The sequence below is a fragment of the Dipodomys merriami genome, unplaced genomic scaffold, assembly GCF_024711535.1.
Source record: "Dipodomys merriami isolate MVZ:Mamm:240054 unplaced genomic scaffold, mDipMer1.0.p SCAF_995, whole genome shotgun sequence".
Lineage (NCBI taxonomy): Eukaryota > Metazoa > Chordata > Mammalia > Rodentia > Heteromyidae > Dipodomys > Dipodomys merriami.
The window spans coordinates 188,355-207,505 of record NW_027206618.1 but is presented as its reverse complement, the minus strand read 5'-3'; the positions used below and the strand labels follow the sequence as shown (position 1 = coordinate 207,505).

The 19,151-nt window shown below is 45.3% G+C and overlaps 1 protein-coding gene across 3 annotated transcripts in view; it reads right to left on the bottom strand.

The window, feature by feature from the left end:
• LOC138822176 (F-box/WD repeat-containing protein 8-like) overlaps positions 1–19,151 on the bottom strand; it is an 86,350-nt gene that overhangs the window by 31,384 nt on the left and 35,815 nt on the right. For all 3 annotated transcript variants that reach the window (XM_070014738.1, XM_070014736.1, XM_070014737.1), the window contains exons 5-6: positions 12,613–12,770; positions 1,142–1,338 (exon numbers count right to left, since the gene is read on the bottom strand). In XM_070014738.1, coding sequence (XP_069870839.1) covers positions 1,142–1,338; positions 12,613–12,770 — 355 coding nt within the window. The remainder of the gene's footprint in view (positions 1–1,141; positions 1,339–12,612; positions 12,771–19,151) is intronic.

Genomic DNA, 19,151 nt, shown 5'->3' with positions numbered 1-19,151 from the left:
GTGCCATTTGCTGGGAGCTGTGAAGTACTTCAAAAGCTTCCTGTCTGGCCAGGACGCTGCTTTATTTCCAACAGGACTCGCACTTCATAGAAAGGGACTTTCATCTCAAGTAATGGCCTCATGTCTTCTGCTTACAACTGGTCTACAGCGCCCTTCAGCTGGAGCCCACAGAAGAAGCACTACGCTGGTTCTAAGAACAAGCAGACATACTATACATTCACATTTGTCCAGTGAAAGCCCGAGGTGAGAGGAAGGGGTGAGGGAGCCCTCCATGGCACCTACAGTGGATCAAGAAGCTCAAGGTGGCGAAGCAGCAATGTCAGGTTACCAAGCAGCTTTTAAAGTTCTTCAGCTCTAATAAAATTTTCACCCAAGAGAAAGGGAGAGAAGTAAGGACTGGCTCCAGGCCAGGCCATCAGTTCACTGTTCACGGGTGACTTTTCTGTTCACTCTGCTACCTAGTGCCAGGGTCCAATTTCAGCAGGAACAGGTGTGAGCACGTCCTTTCTACGACCCCATCATCTCCCACCCCATGGAGTCCACACAGCTAAATGCTGGCATGACTCTAGGGAGTGGGTGCTTAAGCATCGCGCCTAGCAATTAACACTGACTTAACTATTCTCACTCTGGACTTGCTCTAATTCCAGGCAAGACAACCTTGGGTAGAAGATAGTGCAGGAGGAAATCCCTCTATAGGGACTGGGTGATACCAAGCTCATTTTCACTCAGTCAGGCCAGAAGTGGATCTCAAGACTTTTAGGGAAGAGAGTCTATATGTTTGGCAGAGACCACAGGGATGAGAAGCCCTGAAGTCAACTCCAAGGTCTGAATGTTTGATTTTTGTGGTGCTGAGAATGGAATATAGGGCCTTATGCATGCTAGACAAGTGTTCTACCACTCAGCTATAGCCCCAGCCTGGCCCTGAGGGTTTGAATTACAACTTAAGCTTAGAGACCTGGGGCAAATCAGTTCCCTGCTCTGAGTCTCTCTCAGATTCCTAGTATTTCACAGGCTGTTGTCAGATTCACAGATTTCAGGTGCCCCAGAAGCCTGGGTGAACTGGGGACATCATTGCTCTACATTTATAGTAGATCCAGAGGTTTTCAGAACTGAAAATAAAATGGCCAGATGAAAAGCTCACCAGTTTCTGAACTTCAAATTCTGCAGCTACTTGCCAGTAGCCCTCGTCATTGGGGTACAACATCACGACATCAAAGGCAGAAGCCGTGGCAATAGTGACGTCATCCCGGCTGAGGGCTAGAGCCTGAATCCTTGCATCATGCTCAAAACGATGAATTGGGTACTTCCCAGTCTTCAGGTCCCAAATATTGAGAAATCCTAGGAAGAAACATAGATTCACTTAGCCAGCACAGCTTTGTGATTTTATCTTTGGACTTCTCTCAGAAATAACAGTATGGAGACGGGAGTCTGTGGCCTTTGTCTGACTCCAGCTCCATGGCTCTCTAGCAGTAGTACACATGGGAGGTACTTCACAGCCGTGAGCTCTCTCCTCGCAGTAACATTTAAGATGGAGTCATGCACTGTGCAGGACTGCTGGGAAGGCTAGAGGAGACAAGCCAAATAAAAGGCGGGGACTGCCCTCATTATTGCTTACCCACAAAACCAGTCCCTTTTTCCTGTAAATTTCTGTCATCCAGAATAAAGCTTTTTACTACTTCTGACATTTTTTTCTCTCGTGCTTTCTACTTTGTCTCTAAACTGAAATTTGAATAGGCTGTTACTATAAAACAGCACTTAGTACACACACAAAGGGAGAAGAAAACAATAAACTGAAGCCATTTTGCAAGATTCAAGCTGTCAGCAGGCAGCAGGTGATTACAAACAGAAGCAGAGCTTTCTTCCAGTTACATGTTCAAATGTTAGACACAGTATACTATTCTGAGAATTATGGGAAAATGGGAGGGTAAGCAGATCACAAAAGACACCTTCCCCTGGTGAATACTTGGGAATATTCTTTCCATTCTGACTCAGAAAAGAAAATGCCAGAATCTCAACTCATTCAACAGGAGACAGGGTATGGCCTCCAAGATGTTCGCCTACCGTTCTTCCCAAAACTGCTTTGAAACATGGCCACAAACAGTGAAGAGAAGCAGAAACTGCTACTCAAATGGCCCTTGTATGTGTGTGCGCATGGCACACACACACACATGCCTGAGAGGAGCATCCTTACTGTCATTTTGCATGAGAAAAAAGCAGATGCTCTAAGTGGCTCAAGAGCTTGTTCGAAACCACTTGGTCCATGATGACGCTGAGCTGGAACCGAGCTAGAACTGAGCTAGAAAGGGGCCCAATGGGTGGCTGTATTTACATGTGCCTGAAGAGCACCGGACAGACATTCACTGCAGACTCCCTGCACTCTGCCAAGCGCGGAAGCTATTTAGCTACAGCCCACCGGAAGCACACATGGAGTTTATCTATAAACACATTTTTCATTATTAATCAACTACTAGTTCTGTCCAACAGAACTGGATGTAACAAAATATACTTCACTACAGAGTTGAGTTTTACAGACATCCTAAAAAGGATCCTTTTAGGCCAGGGTGGGAGAGGGGGGTAGCTGAGGAGGTAGGAGGAAAGGAATGGTAGGGGAAAAACAAAGGAGGAGGCAACAATGCTGGCTAAGAAATGTACTCATTACCTTGCTCATGTAACTGTAACCCCTTTGTATAGTATTTTCATAATAAAAAAACAAAAAAAAGGATCTTTTTCTGTTGGAAAATCTGACTTCATGGTGAAGTTCCTTTCGCAACTCCTCCTGGTCAGTGCAGGTGACTGCGCAGGCCCTCATTGGTCAGTGGGGTCACTGCAGTCTTCTCACATGGCTTTTGAGACAGAAACATTTAGAATTGATAGTCTTCTTATAGACCTACGTATTACATGTCATGTCTTTATTCCTGGTTATGACCTCTGCTCTGAAATCTACTGTCTGCACAGAAAGCACTAGGGCTTTCCGGCTTGCTCTGTATTAGCACTAGCTGGTGACTCCTGCCCATTTTTCCTCTTCGCTTGGGTCTTTCTATTTACCCTAGGGTCCTTATAGACTTGCCTCAAACTGCAATGTTTAAAGTGTTTGGTGTGACTCTTGGTGAGACTGGTTCAATCTGTCATTTTGCTGCTCATTTTCTATATGTCCTTTCTGCTCTTTGCTCCCCTGCCCTTGCTATCTTTTATTGGATTGAGTATTTAGGTTGCAAACATGTTTATTCCATTTTGATTCCTTTGTTGACTTATAAATCAAAGTGCTTTGCTGCTACTCTGGTGGCTTTAGAATGTTAACATGCATCCTCAGTCAACAGCCTACTTTTCGGTGGTAATAGAGTTTCAGAGTACCAGCACTTCAGGCAGCACAACCGCTCCCTCCCCTCCCAAGCCTGTGCCACTGCTGTCATCATTTTTTTGTCCAGCATGTTATACTGCACATCGCTTATTCACACAAAAGTCTTTGCCAAACCAGCAATGGTCTTCTAGAGTGATTTAAATGAACGAGTAAAGAGCCCTTCGTTACAATTTACTCAGGCAGTCACCGCTTCTGGGCTCTCCCAGTGTCACTTTCCATAACAATGTAAACCAGCTTCACAAGGTCTGTGATTCCACTGTTAACCATGCTAATGGATCCGGGACCCAAGAGCACAGGGCAAGAGCAGACACAGCAGCTGTCAGAGAGGGACGTTTTGCTGAAGGGTCATTTTGTAAATGGCCAATTTATTAGTTAATATAGTTAGAGCATGGCTACTTTTACAACCTGTAAATTCTAGGGACTTGAAACTGTAGGGACTTGAACTATCAGGGTATCCTGTGACAGAGTAGCTGATTGTCATCTGTTCAAGGAAACTACGTGTTGAACAACACATTCAGCAAGGCACAGCTTTTGGCACTGGCAATAACTATAGCAAATAAAAACAAATTAGAAAAACAATAACAACAACAAAGGCCCTGACTGCATGGGTTGATCTTCAGTGGCATTTACTCAGTGTCTCAGGTGGCCTGCGAATGGAAAGGATATGATCCTGACTCTCACAAAACGCATCATTACAATATAACAGAAAACAGGACAGAGTAAGACCTACAAAATGTAATGGGATGGCTGAGTGCTAAGTGGCTCACGTCTGTAATTCAAGCTACTTAGAAAGACTGAGATCTGATGATTCTGGTTCAAAGCTAGCCCAGGCAAGAAAGTCTCCAATTAACCATCCAAAAGAGCTGAAAATAGTGCTGTGGCTCAAGTAGTAGAGTGCTAGTGTTGAGCAAAAAGCTCAGGAACAGCACTCAGGACCTGAGTTCACTGGTACACTGGTACACACACACACACACACACACACACACACACACACACACACACACACACACACTCAGGACCTGAGTTCACTGGTACACTGGTACACACACACACACACACACACACACACACACACACACACACACACACACACACACACACACACACACACACACACACACACACACACACACACACGGTGAAAGAAGTCAATGAATGAGTCACAACCCAAAAAGTGGGCGGAGGGGTGAGAGCCGGCAGTCCACCTGCTCCTGGGCACAGGATCTCCACCATGCAGAGCAGCAGGCAGGCTGGAGGAACGCTGCCCCGCCCCGGCCTAGAAGAGTCATTAACAGTGACATGAGTGACGAGGGCCAGGCTTTTGAGGAGGCATAAAGCCTGTTCGGCAGCTGTGGATGGGCACCCATGCCAGTCTGCAGCACGCCCCTTCCACTTCCCTGAGGAGGCCAGCCAGAGTGTGGTAATGAAACTGCACGTAGCGGAAATGGGGTCTAAATGAGCTTAAACTGATTTATGTGAGCTTTTGTAAAGATTACGCGGTGTCTGGAAAGTGCTACCACTGTGAAATAATGTTGACAATCCTTAAGACCTCCGACTAATGGTACTTGCACAGAATATTTATATTCCTCGTCATGGGAACAAGGACCATAATGGACACCATTTTTGTTTTATTAGGGATGCATATTTAAATTAATCTGCTATTTGCCTAAACAATTAGCTGCTTCTATTTGTGTGCACAAAGCCAAAATTGCAATTAGGCTTCCATCAAAAAGATAAGTCCCAACTAAAACTGTCCCAGTGGAGTCATAAGAGCTCAGGGCAGAACTTTCCAAAATTACTTTTTAGCATAATGGTAATTATGTTAATTGCCTGAAAGGTAAATAACCGCTGAACTGGTTTTGGAAATAAACCACAATTGGTATTGCCCCTCCCTTTTGGTCTTTTCCACAACCATAAAATTTAAAACAGGTTAACAGTCTACAAGTCACACAGCGGTTCCTTCTGGAACTACAGTTTGTCTTATGACTTCGGTGCATTTCAATCAGAGCTGTGAGTGCCTATGATCCAAAGCTCACACATGAGCACCTGAAGACTGGCCTCTGCTCCATGACAGTCAAACAGACAGGATCAATTAGCTGCCTTCGGAGACACTGAATGGAGCTGACTATCTACAAAGACAGCTGGCAAACTCCATTTTCGCTGTGTAAATAAACATGTGCCTATCAAATTAAGCAGGAGCCAGAAGTTGTGCAACAAGGGAAACAAGCATTACAACAAAAATTTCAAGTATGCCTAACATTCACTAAGGAGTGCCTGTTCATTCATTAACCACACATGAGCATTCTGAACTATAGGCTGGAGACCTGAGAGTGCAATTTTATAAAATCTGAGAGGACATGAGCTTTGCTCTCTGTAGGTGGCAGTTCAGAATCAGTACAAATGGGGTTGAGAAGGAGGTCAGGAGGACAAGCTTAGGGAAGCCAGTGCTCTCCTGGACTGAAGGAGGTTGGAGGACAACTGAGGGGATGCACACTTGCCTGGGGCTCAGCTGCTGCCTATGGAGAGCCCAAACGGGCTTGAGGACCAATGTTGGCAAAGCAGAATCGTTCATGGGAAGGAGAGGGTTCTAGCTACTCAGGAGGCTGAGACCTCAGAATCACAGTCCAGAGCTAGCCTGGGTAGACAAATGAAAGAGACTGTCCTCTAATGAACTAGCAAAAAGCCAGAACTAGGGGCATGGTCCAAGTAGAAGAGCATCAGCCATGAGCAGAAAAAGCTGATTGACAGTGTGAACCAGCATGCCTCAATTTCGGCTGGCTGGCAGGCCAGCATGCACACGTACACACACGTGTGCACACATGTGTGCATACACGTGTGCACACACGTGTGCACCCACATGCATACACAATCAAGTTTAGGCAGAAAATTTTCACTGATGTTCTGAAACAAATGGAAAAGTAATATTCTGTGTTAGTTAACGAAGTTTTCATGATGAAAATTAACTTCTACATTTGCAATGAGCTGCATAATGCATGAGTTTTATCTGTGCATTAAATAGCCATTAACTTTTCAAGAGATTTTTAAAAGAAAAATGTATTTACATACATACTTGCCTATATATGCATATATAACACATATATACATATGTATACACACATGGATATACCCACACACTTGCCATTTGCCATTCTATATTCTTTTTTGTTTTTTGGTTTTTTTTTGCCAGTCCTGGGGCTTGAACACATTCTACATTCTTGTGAAGATTCAAACTTCATTTGATATCAGTGTCCATCTGACTAATGACTTATTTCAACAGGAGTTCACAGTCTCCTGTTAATCTTATCTTTGAGGAGAATGTGTGAGGCTGTTCCACAGATGCTCCATCCGGTGTCCCCTCTGCCCCTTCTGCTTAGTTTTGCCAGGTTTGGTCATTGTGACAATCTACTTGAGGATGGTCACCTCAAATCAAAGGAGGGAAGGCTGATTTGGGCTCATGGTTTTGGTGTCAGTCCGCATTTACTTGGCTGTGGGAGGTGGTGAATATGATGGAGTAGAGCTGTTCACATCCCGGTTGCCATGAAGAAGAGGGCAAGCAATGGACTGAGACCAAGATACACTCCTCCAAACACACCCCACAACCCACTTCTTCCAGCAAGACTCCATCTCCTTTGGCACATGCCTTTGTGTGACAGTGTCTACTCTATGTCTTCAAGCTCAGTGACCTCGCTCTGTATTGTCAAATCGTTTGCGTACATCTATGTTTGCATTTCGGAAATTATAGTTTTCTTTGTCCTTTTTCTTTCATTATGCTTATATTCTCTATACCACACACACCCCTTTTTTGTCAGTTGTGGGGCTTGAACTCAAAGCCTGAGTGCTGTCCCTAAGCTTTTTTTTTGGTCAAGGTTCTACCACTTCGAGCAACAGCTCCATTTCTGGTTTTTGAGTGGTTAACTGAAGATAAGAGTTTCACAGGGACTTTTCTGCCTGGGCTGGCTTTGAACTGTGATCCTCCGATGTCACACTCCTGAATAGATGGGATTACAGGCATGAGCCACTGGTGCCTAGCTTATACCTTTTTTGTTTATCCAGGCTCTTCTTCCAAAGAAGGCTGCACTCAGCATTTTCATCACTGAATCTCCATGCTTGTTTGCAGCCTGCCAGACATTCTCGCTTTCAATTCCATGTCTTCAGGAACTTCTTACACATCCAAACCAGCTCAGGACTCTGCATTTATTTTTTTCACTTTTTTTGTGAAGGTCTTTAAAATGTAAGCACTCCTATTATTCAGCAAATTGTTTAAATGTACTTTCTCTTTCAAAAGGACTATTTCTGTTTTTTAAGGTTTTTGTCAGAAAGCTTGGTTTGTCTGAAGAAGACCTCTGGATCTGAAGGAGGCAAAGGTACGAGGTTAGATGTGACACTGAAATGTTAAAAGTGACCAGAAAGAAAGGCTGTGAAAAACAGTTAAGTTCTCCACAACCCTCGGTCATCTGTCCTTAGCAGTTCCCAGCAACAATCGACTTCAAAACTTCAACTACGGTCAAAGAGGGAATAGATAAACCAACGATATGACACACAGGCAAACGATGACAAAGTGAAATTCCAGTAAACACAACATTATCAAGGAGACTTTAGTCCACAGAGCTAGCTAGCCTTCCTGTTCTCCGTGAGCAGCAACCGGGTGGGACCCCCTCCCCTACTGCTGCACTCATGGGAGCTGGGACAGGCTCAGCGTGGACAATGGAGCGGGTGTGGGGACAAGCACAGCAGTGGATAAGCCACCCTGGCTTGCCTGACGGCACCACAGAAAGAAGACTTGCTGGCTGCTCCGTGGAGACTCACTCACAGGATGTACACCGGGCCTCATCGCTCCCCTCCCATTGAGGCCAGCAAATAAGAACTTCTCAACATCTAAGAAGTGTGTAATCACATTCCTCACCAAAGAGTGAGTTTTTATGAGACAAAGTGGGCAGGGGCAGGTTTCCAGTGTGTTGCCACCCCAATGCTGTGGGCTCAAGGCCAGAGGCAGGCAGGCACGGAGCAGATGGAGGCCTGGCAAGGTCTCCGCTGTCCCTGCATTAGCAGCATCTGCTCATTACTCAGAACCTTCGCCTGCTTTATCTAATGCTCCAGGAAAAGCATTTTGATTTGATTCATTTCAGTGTGGCAACGTGCAACACAATTAGTGGTCAAATCAAACTGGAGGATAGCCAGAGCTGACAATCGGAAACAAGGCAGAAGAAATATGAGGGCAGTGGGTTGGAATTCAAAAAATCACAACTGTGGATCACTTTGCCAAGTCTCAACACCCCAGGTGCAGGTACAATGCTCCTGCAGGGCAGCAAGGCAGAGAGGGACATAGGATGACTTGCTTTCTCCCAGGGTGACCGTGTCTCCCTGGATTACATGCCTTCCATGGAGACCGTGGTAGAGATGTCTGAGGGTCTTGATGGCTACAGAGCTTCAAGTTGGCACCACCAGAGGGCTAGAGTTCATTAACTCATTTTATTATCTTACTCTTCTCTTCTGTGGGCACAGTCACAAGTCGAACATAGCAGACCCCACAAGGTAAATTTCTCTTTTGTCATGGTTTCACCTAAAAAGTGCCAGAACACAGCTCTTGGTAAAGAAGCAATGAAAATATGTGTATAGGTTATTTGAAAAGGTCTGGCCCAGAAGTAGCCATTTGTGAATATGTTGGTACAAATACTGTAGTGGCAATCTGTTAAACTGAAGTGAGAGCAAAGGCAGGGCCACCTGAGATCTAGGAAAGGGAACGAGAGTCGCTGGTTTCCACAGAAACAGTAACAACTTAGACCAGGCTGGCAAATCAAGACTGACACGATAGAGGCACAAGAAAACACAAGGACCCTTTCAAGAGAAATAGCCCTAACACCAAAACAGACTCCAGACAAAGCCAAGGTTTTGTGGGAAACACTACATGCTTGCAACCACTGTAGTGTTTAGTGCCTTCCCAAACAGGACACAAAGTAACATAAGGAGAGCCAGTGTGATGCGGATGTGTTCTCCTAGAAAAATGAACTGCAACACGCCCAAACACAGACCCATATACAAGAACTTCCTATGACAAGCTTGTAAAGGCGGTATAGCACCTTTGAGCAGTGAGGTAATGATGGATTTTCTTCTAAAAACAGTGACACTCTCAGATAAATATTGCCGACTAATCCAGGATGAAATCTTTAACTCCTAACTATGTTACTCAGAATTACAAAATGGCAAAATACTACTTACGGATTTAAAAATTAAAATCGCATGTGTATAAAAACTTATCTCCTAGAAAAAGAAATCTTAGCCGGACGCTGGTGGCTCATGCCTGTAATCCTAGCTACTCAGGAGGCTGAGATCTGAGGATCGCGGTTCAAAGCCAGCCCGGGCAGGAAAGACCGTGAGACTCCTATCTCCAATAAACCACCAGGAAACCGGAAGTGGCGCTGTAGCTCAAGTGGTAGAGCGCTTGCCTTGAGCTGAAGAGCTGAGGAAAAGCGCCCAGGCCCAGAGTTCAAGCCCCACGACCGACAAAAAAAAAAAAAAGAAAAAGAAAAAGAAATCTTAAAACATCTATTGAGCTGGGCGCCGGTGGCTCACGCCTGTAATCCTAGCTAGTCAGGAGGCTGAGATCTGAGGATCCAGGTTCAAAGCCAGCCCAGGCAGGAAAGACCCTGAGACTCCTATCTCCAATAAACCACTAGAAAACCGGAAGTGGTGGTGTAGCTCAAGTGGTAGAGTGCTCACCTTGAGCCGAAGAGCTGAGGGACAGCGCTCAGGCCCAGAGTTCAAGCCCCATGACCGACAAAAAAAAAAAAAAAACTATTGAAGGACAGATGATTTAAAAAAAAAATCTTAAAATACTGATGACTAGGGCTATTCCTCTGCCCTTTCAATTAGAAAAGCTAACAAACCCCAAGAAAAATGGGTGAGCACAGGTACAGTTTGCAGACAAATAGAAACAATTTAAATCATGAGAAAACCATTCTTATACACTGCTAAATCAAGAAAAGTAAAAGCCAGATTCTGGCGGAAGGGGGTTACTGGAAAGCAAATGAAGGGGTGACATTGTCCAAAAAAGAAATATACTTATGTCTTGCACTGGTGGCTCATCCTGTAATCCTAACTACTCAGGAGGCTGAGATCTGAGGATCAAGGTTCAAAGCCTGTCTGGGGAGGAAAATCTGTGAGACTCTTATTTCCAATTAACTACCAGAAAACTGGAAGTAGAGCTGTGGCTCTAGTTGTACCTTGAGCAAAAAAAATCTCAGGGACAGGCTGAGTTCAAGCCCCATGACTGACAAAAAATAAAGGAAATAATTGAAATAGCTCACTATCCTATTGTTGCTCCTGATCCACTACATTGGAAAGTTTGAATCTCTAAAAGCTCTATTTTCCTACTTGCCCCAAAGTTGTTCACATGCAAATGTGTGTGCACACACACACACACATGCGCACATACGAGCATCCTCTCAGGCTGTACTGCAAACTCAGACATGAAAGAGGGTACAAACACATCAGGTACATGTGCACCTCTCTGCAAGGGTCATGGCTATTAAAGAAATGGCCCTGGAACTATAGCCCGGGCTGGGGAGTCAGCCAAGTTTCTGGATTCAAAGGTGTCAACCTCAGACAGATGACCTAGATAGCTTCACTGGACCTCTGGCTCACCACTGGCAGAAGATTGTGCATGTGTGCATTCCTAAGTTGCATGGCAAGTGGAGGCCACTAACCAATTTTAAAGCTGTACGGTTCTAACTTAAAAGTAACACAACTTTCACACATTTTGAAACTCAAATAATTTGGAAAGGAAAAATCACTTAGGCTGTTCTGACACTGCTGATCCAGGATCTCCATTACCACAAATGAAATATTAGTAATTCTACAACAGAAGCAGTTTAGCTAAATTTCTATAGGCTAAAAACCCAATCCATCAATGGTGTCTACAAACATCAAATCAAAATCTTATTCATACTGCTGAAATTAAGTACTGTAGCTCAGTGGTGGAAAGCCTGCCTAGCTGCATAAGGCCCTGGGTTTGATCTCAGCACAAGAAAGAAAATTTAGATGTCTGCCCTAATTTGCATTTTAAATGGTATCCTAGTAATTCCTCACAAGCTACTAGCCAGTCCCTCTGTGGCAGCTGTTACACTGAGTGTGAATGACAGCTCTGTTGCCAGGACATGAACAGCACCATCTTGAAATATACTGCACTCCAACTTCAGCTAAGTGGGAAGTAAGTATTAGGAGGACAAACTCTACACCATTGTGGAGGCTAGGTACACAAGGAGTAGGCCACAGAACACTGCGGCTATTATGATGAGTATTTCTAGCAGCTACAAACTGTCAAGTGTTCATCACTTCCATAAAACTAACTTTATACTACTCTTTGGTTGCTGGGGTTTGAATTCTGGGATTCCTGCTTGCAAGGCAGACCTTCTCCTACTTGGGCATTACTTCCAGCCCATTTTGCCTTGCTTATTTTTGAGATAGGGTCTCATGTTCTGTCAGAGCCAATCCGGACCATTATCTTCCTGGTTTACTTCCTTCTGTAGCTATGATGACAGGTGTGAACCACTTCTCCCAGATTTTTCTGTTGAGATGGGATTGGCCTAACACTATGACCTAATCTCAGTCTCCTGAGTAGCTCGGATGACAGGAGTATACAACATGACCAGCTATGGTTAAGATGTGGTCTTATGAACTTTCTTCCCTGGGCTGGGTGTTGAGTCACAATCCTGATCTCCATCTTGTGAGTACTTAGGATTACAGGTGTGAGCCACTGGCACTGTCTAAACCCACAGTTACTCACACAGAGAAATTGTGTCAGTGCCACAAAAAACACGCTGCCATCACTGCCTTGGTTGGCAAACATTCCTAGCTTCTAGTCGGGCCCAGTCCATAGGTTTTGTCCATTTCCTTATCACTATTCCTTTTGGACTGAACAGAGGCTAAATCAAACCAGGCCAAGTATATTTCATATTTTATACCAAACAAGTTATTTGCTTAGGATAGTTTGGCCAGTCTCACCGTGCTTGGCACTAATACCCAGCCCAATGGTTCCAGTAGGATTTAAACACCAGTTGTGATAGGTGCCATGTTCCAATGCCTACTAATATACTGAGGGTACGGGCCAACTTCTTCCTATAAAGGCAGTGTGAGTGTGAGTGAACGTGTGTGTGCCCATGTGGATGTATGCAGGGATTAGAGGGTGAGCCAGCCGCAGCTGCTTCATTTCTGTGCAGCTTTTTTCCTTAATGGGGAGGAGGGTTATGGTTTCTTACCATCCTCATAAGCCGCCACAGCCAGCGAGCTGTTTATCCTCACAAAAGAGACATATGGCTGCATTCCAGGCTCATCCTCTTCATATTCAGATTCCAGGAAAGGGGCCACATAGTCCCAGGTGCGTGTGTCCCACACCCGTACATCTCCAGATGTATACCTGGAAAAGAACACACTTGATTCTAGAAAGGGCTTGAAGAGAACAGGAGAGAAGAGGGCAATCCGGTCAGCGAGGAGCCCCTCCTCCTGTGCAACTAGTTGGATCAGGACACCAACACAGAACTGTCACTGCATAACAGAAGGCAAGGAACTCGACTCACAGACTCAGTGCAAAAGTGGCAACTTAAGAGAAAACTGTAGGAAACTGGGCTTAATTGCTTCCCCTTTTCACCATTACAACCAACCCACTATGTTCTTCTCCACTAACAGAAATGGGGATTGGCAACATTCTCTCTCTTAGTCACTCATTCTGTCTCTGTCTCTCCCCCTACTCACAAACACACAGGAGATGCTACTGAGAGGCTGGAACTAATGGTTCAACCTGCATCAGGCCTCTCTCTAAGTCCCTAAAGACTGATTTGCTGAAACAGCTGAAGCTTTCCTGCAGCAGCGGGCAGTGCTGCCGCCTCTCCTGCAGGAGTGCATTCTCACTCTTCCTGCTGCTTTTCAGTGGTTCTAGGCAGGGCCCAGCCTTGCTCAAACACAAAGACTCAACCATGGAGGGATTTAGGCCATGTGTGGACATGACTCCCCATCTACATAGCAATGGTAGGGTAAGAATGGAGTGGCTGCACCGCAAAAGCCTCACAGAGGGCCTGGTAAGGACTCCTCAGTACAGAGATGCAGGTGACTCCAGGGAGCTCACATGCTTCCTGAGATCCCAGCATGGCAACTTCGGCATTAACTACAGAACTGCATAAGACAACCTGCAGGATCGATGTCAGCAATGAAGTCTGTTATGTGACATATGTATGAGGCAGTTACAGAGGTCCAGTCTCAGGTGATACCATTCTAGGAGGCCTCTACTTACTACATGCAGCAGCATTTCCCCAAATGACCAGCCTACAGTAGGTGTGTGCATTACACAAGCAGTTACCCTGTCACGCCAGCTCCCTCAGTTGTGGAGCTCAGCTCTGTGCCTGTAGGACAGAGCCCACAGAGGCCATGTGGTGGGAAGAGCTGAGCAGGAGATGCGATTACAAACACTGAACTATTGGCCCTCAGTCTGACCCCTGACCACCTGCAAATAAAACTGCATCCTTAAGCCTAAGTGGTACATAAGCAAGGGTGGACACTGCCATGTCCAGAGCAGGGCCCCAGGCGCCCAGCTCTCCCAGGAGCCTACAGAAAGAACGAAGCCCAGGCTCATCTGGACTGGGAAAATGGCTCAATCTGTTTTCCACAGAGGTCATTGTCAACTGCAGTGGAATGAGTCTGAATTCCTAGGCTATGTGTGACTGCATTCTTAAGGTAAGTTCTAGGTGAAAGAAACTGGCCAATTCAGAAAAGATGAAATGGATGAAGTACAGAGAAAGATTAAGTGAGAGAAAGAAAAACAGAGGCAATGTAACAGACAGGAGAACAAGGAGCCGTGACTATGAAAGGGAAAAGTGTGCAGCCAAGAACTGCAGTCATCCCAGGCCCTGGCTGCTGTTCTTACTGTTTACTACAGAGGGTCTTTGTGCTTGAGGCTACTGGGGAAGGAGTGGGGTACACAGGACAGGGTCTCAGTGGCTCTGGCTCTAGCTCCCAGACAGCCAGTAAAGCAACAACAACAAAACACAAAACAGGGGAGGGAGGAATGCTTAAACTTTGGAAGCAGAAAGATGGGAGCTATGAATGACAACTTATTGGGTGTGGAGGAGAGGAAGGGGAGGAAGGGACTCAGAGAACACCACCGTGCTTTTCTCTCACTCACACAGGGTCTCCCCAATAAATGCATGTTCTTCTCCATGAGCTGCTGCAGCTCCTGCCTCACCAGCCTCTTCCCCAATGCCTGTTTTCCTCAATGGCATTGCCAGCCCTGGTCATGGGTACAAAAGCAGCACCTCCAACCGTCAGTACCCACCAGCAGCACCATCTCTATGTTCTCATTCACCCAGATGCCACCCTGCTGGTGGCTTACTTGGTAAGTCCTTCCCACGTTCAGTCAGCCTTGCACACGCCCCTCCAGAATTCCTTCCACAGACACTGCCTTTCCCCCTCACCCCTACTACAGCAGTTGCTTGTCAGTAAGCCTTTGGACCCCGGCTTTGTGGCTTTCTAGGCAGCACTGTGCGTTCAAAGCACGGCCACAATCAGTACATGAGCTGAACAAGAACTGAAGAAGAGAGAAACCTCTTCCTGGTAAGCCAAGATGTGGCCTGGGCAGGTGAGAAGTGTGGATCCCATCTCCTCACCAGCCCCCTATCTTCATGTTTGACAAAGTTGCTGTACTTCAGGTCAGAGACTTTGGCTGAGTTTTTGTTGAAAGAATGGGAACTGTGCTTCTCCTAAGCTCAATTACTGGAGTGACTGCCAACGGAAAATAATTTTCCACCAGTGCTTTCTTTCATTAACTCGTAGCTTTCCACTAGGCAAGCTACTTCCTTGGCTTAGCAAGAAGAAATGCTGCACAGCTAGAACCACCCCTCACCTCTCTCTCTCTCTCTCTCTCTCTCTCTCTCTCTCTCTCTCTCTCTCTCTGTGTGTATGCCAGGGCTCCATTCTGCTCCATTCCAGGTGTTTCCAGGTGCCAGCTCTTCCTAACCACCTGGGATATACTAAGAAGGCTGAGAGAGGTTAAGTGACTGACCCAGATCACAATATTTTAGTGGCCTCAGTGGGGATAAAAGTGTGCCCTGGGTTTTTCTCAATCTGCTGCTTCACCAACAAGCCACTCTGCCCCTTGGGTGGCAATATTTAAACAAATACTGCTTTTAAGGACCACCTCCATTTAAGTGCTGTACAGGAATTTATCATTTTCAGTACTATGATTCGGCTTGCAGATTCCAGCCCATGATGACCTTACCCATCAATTCCACCACTATGTTTCAACACCAGAAGAGGCCAACACCAGAAGCTCGTTCTGCTGACGAGCACGTGGGCAGAGCCAAGCTGGGCCTCCCACACTACCCCTCCAGTACTGAGTGAGGACACACAACACAGTGAAATTTCACCCTCTGCAGGACCATCTCGGGACACCCCCAATTCTACTCTGATCCGGTACTCACAGCAACCTCGAGCCATGAACGGCAAGGAGTTTCTTTTGGGTATTAAGTCCAAAAAACTTGGTAGTAGTTGCTCAGTGCCTTGTGTTAAAAGGATTCTAAAGCTGTAATCCACCTAGCTCATCGGAGAAATACATGCTGTGTGGTTGATTATCTCTGAGCAAGGCTGGTTTAGGAACAAGGGCAGCCTCTCTACCCGACAGGGCATTCCTCCTGCCAGCCACCATCCCTCCCAAACTCAGTGGGACGATCACTTCCAGGAGAGCCCTGGTCTGCTGCTGATCCAGGGCCCCTCCCTATTCGCCCCCACCTTGACATCTCCCACCGTGCTCTGTAATGACCTTATTGCCCTACAACCACCTCATGAGCAAGGCAGGACCCATGCTGCATGGTGCCAGAATGGAATTTACTAAGTTCAGCACCAAGGTTGAAGTGGGCACAAGGCTTGCTTGAGTATTGCGCAGAGGCCTGGAGACATATGGTATTTGGGTGCCAATAAATATTTATGCTCTTAGCATGCACGAGTCCTAAGAACTGAACATTTGGGGTGAGGTGTGGCTCATGCAGCAGAGTGACTGCCAAACAAGGGCAAGACACTGAGTTTAAATCCTGATTACCAAAAGAAAGAAAAAAAAAAACTGGCAGAACTATGCACTTGTCTTCTTCAGCAATAGCTAAGCTTACAAATCGATAAAGCAAGAGTATTTACTATTACCATGAAACATGACTGCGTTGTATGATGCAATTAACAAAATGAACTCAAGCCCACAGTGCCATGGTTCTGTGGAAATGCACCAGAGCAAACATCAAGCCGGGCTTAAGACGCATCAATTGAAAAATAATGAACCTCTTAATGGACCTTACGAGATACATGCACTATGCACTGAAAACTGTTTTCCATACATCTTGGTTAATCACAATCAATAGAGTCAGAGTCAGTGATGATTATGCAGAATTATTGTAGCCATGGCCCCTCCCGCTATTCCTTAGAGGAGCAGAGATGGGTAAATGCAGTCATGAGTTCACCAGTATTTATTAAGGACATTCTCAAGCCCCTTCATTAAAGATATAATAAATGCAATGCTCTCCTCAAGTTACTTATCAATAGCTTACCTCAGACTTATTTACTAGAAAAGCATGTATCCCTCACAATAGAAAATAAATAAGTAAATTTACAAGTATTTTAAAAGAAGAGGTCCCTAACGGGTAATGATCAGGTTCCTTATGGGAAACAGCCCAGTGTGGTAATAAGCAACAGCACACAATCTATACACATCAAGGTCGAAAGGAAAACTGTCAAGAGAGGACATTTTCTGAAAAGGAGAAAGCATGTCAGGAGTTAAGTATAAGCATCAGTGACATTTATCTAGCACAATTTCATCCCTGATCTGCATTCACAGAGCCTCTGTTACCTCAGAGCTCTGGGGTTGTGCAGAGAAATGATCTGTTACCCATTCACATAAAACTAGCAGAATATCAGGCATACTGTTCCTGAGAACATTGGGTCCTGAGGGAAAAACACATACTACTTCAGATCACAGCCTCTACTCATATTGTGGCATGGTCCATGATCAATATAAAGGTACATTTCCAATTAGAGAAAGTAAATACCTAAGAGCAAAGTATCTTAAGTTCCAGGAGAGGACTGCATTTAAACTGGTGTTCTGAAAAGACGAAAGTATGATAACACAAAATAAAGCAAGAGATACTCAAAGTTCACTCACAGAAACCAGAGCATCCAGATTTTGCTTGATGCCTACAGGTAACTGAACTCCCTCTAACTGAGGTCTAGGCTGTACGGACACACAGAGCTGATGGAAAAATGCACATTTGGGTCACGCCTAGAAGCTGAAACAGCCAGTGATCAGGAAGATGTCAACATACATGCTGTGTCATGTTCCCCCCAGCAGTGGGAAATGGGCAGAATTTGGACTACTGAATAATAGTTCATCATGGAGAAGGCAATTGGAACTTTTTAAAACCAAAGGGAGAAATGGTCCTTTATTGTGATAGAAAAATGTTTCCTATGCTGACAAGAGCTCTTAAGCAGTGGCGAGGAGCAGGGTTACTGCCGACCACCACCACAGTGCTGGCCATCCATATACGCTTTGCTGTGCTGACAGCTTACTTTGGCAGAGCTGGCATGAGCTTCCAGGAGCCCAGGCACCACTCTCTCCCTCGGTGTCTCCTGCAGTCTTACAGCACACTCTACCTGGGCACACCTCAGGTCGTGCACTCTTCGTCTGTTTTCAACTCTTCAAGAATTTGACAGGGTAATGGGGAATGGCCCGAGCATCACGAAGCACAGGGCTGTGGTCATACTTGCTGCTACTATTACTTTTATTTCTTCAGTGATAAACATACCATTTTACTTTGGCGCCAAGGACTGAACCCAGCACATCTCAGGTGTTCCTCCCACCCCCAATGGTAGTGAAATCACCTAAATTGCCTCTGTTAAGGGGTATAGCTGCTGGTGGATATAGCTTGGTTTTCAATATAATCATTGCTCTAGTTACTTTTTTTTTTCCTTTCCTTCTTACTAAACTAAAAAAAAATTCAGGTTACTTTTCATTTCTTTGTTGCAAAATTTCTTGAATAATTATATTCAAGAAATTTTCTCATTTACTCCCCTAATAGTGAACAGTGATGCCACTGGTATGTTTTATTATACAGCATGCATCCTTGAACAATGGGATGGATGCGTTCTGAGCAGCGTGTTGACAGGCGACACCAAAGAACATACGGGTGCTCTCACAGGAGACCCAAGTTGCTGGGTAGGCATGCCTGAGTTATGAGATCATTTTGAATAAAGAGATCTGTTCTTAGTACTACAAATACCTATTGAAGAAACTGAGGTCCTTGGAAGTGTGCAGGATTAGAGTTTGATTTTCCACTACCCTTGTGTTCTGATTATTTTCCTATAGTCCTGGTAAGTAGAATGACTGGACTTAGAGGAATTAGTTTTTATGACTTTTCAGATTAAGAAATCTTCTAAAATGCTTTTGAGCCCTCAACTTTTTCAGTTTAACTGTGTGAAGTCTCCAAACATCCCTCAATTTACCATGCTCCTGAATCCATCTACCTCCTGACTGCCAGAAATAACAGTATGCCCCTCAGTTTCATAAGATGCTGACAAGGAAAAACAACTATGGCTAGGCAGAAATCAGAACTGCCTAGAGGACGGTAAGGTGGAGTGATGAGCTGCTCCTTCCTTGTGCTACAGATAAGCACAGCTCCAGACACCAGGCGCAGGGTGAAGTGGACAGGACCTCTGGGAGGACACAGGACAGCACTGAGCCTTCAGGCCCAGGGAAGGTGTGTTCCTCTTATAG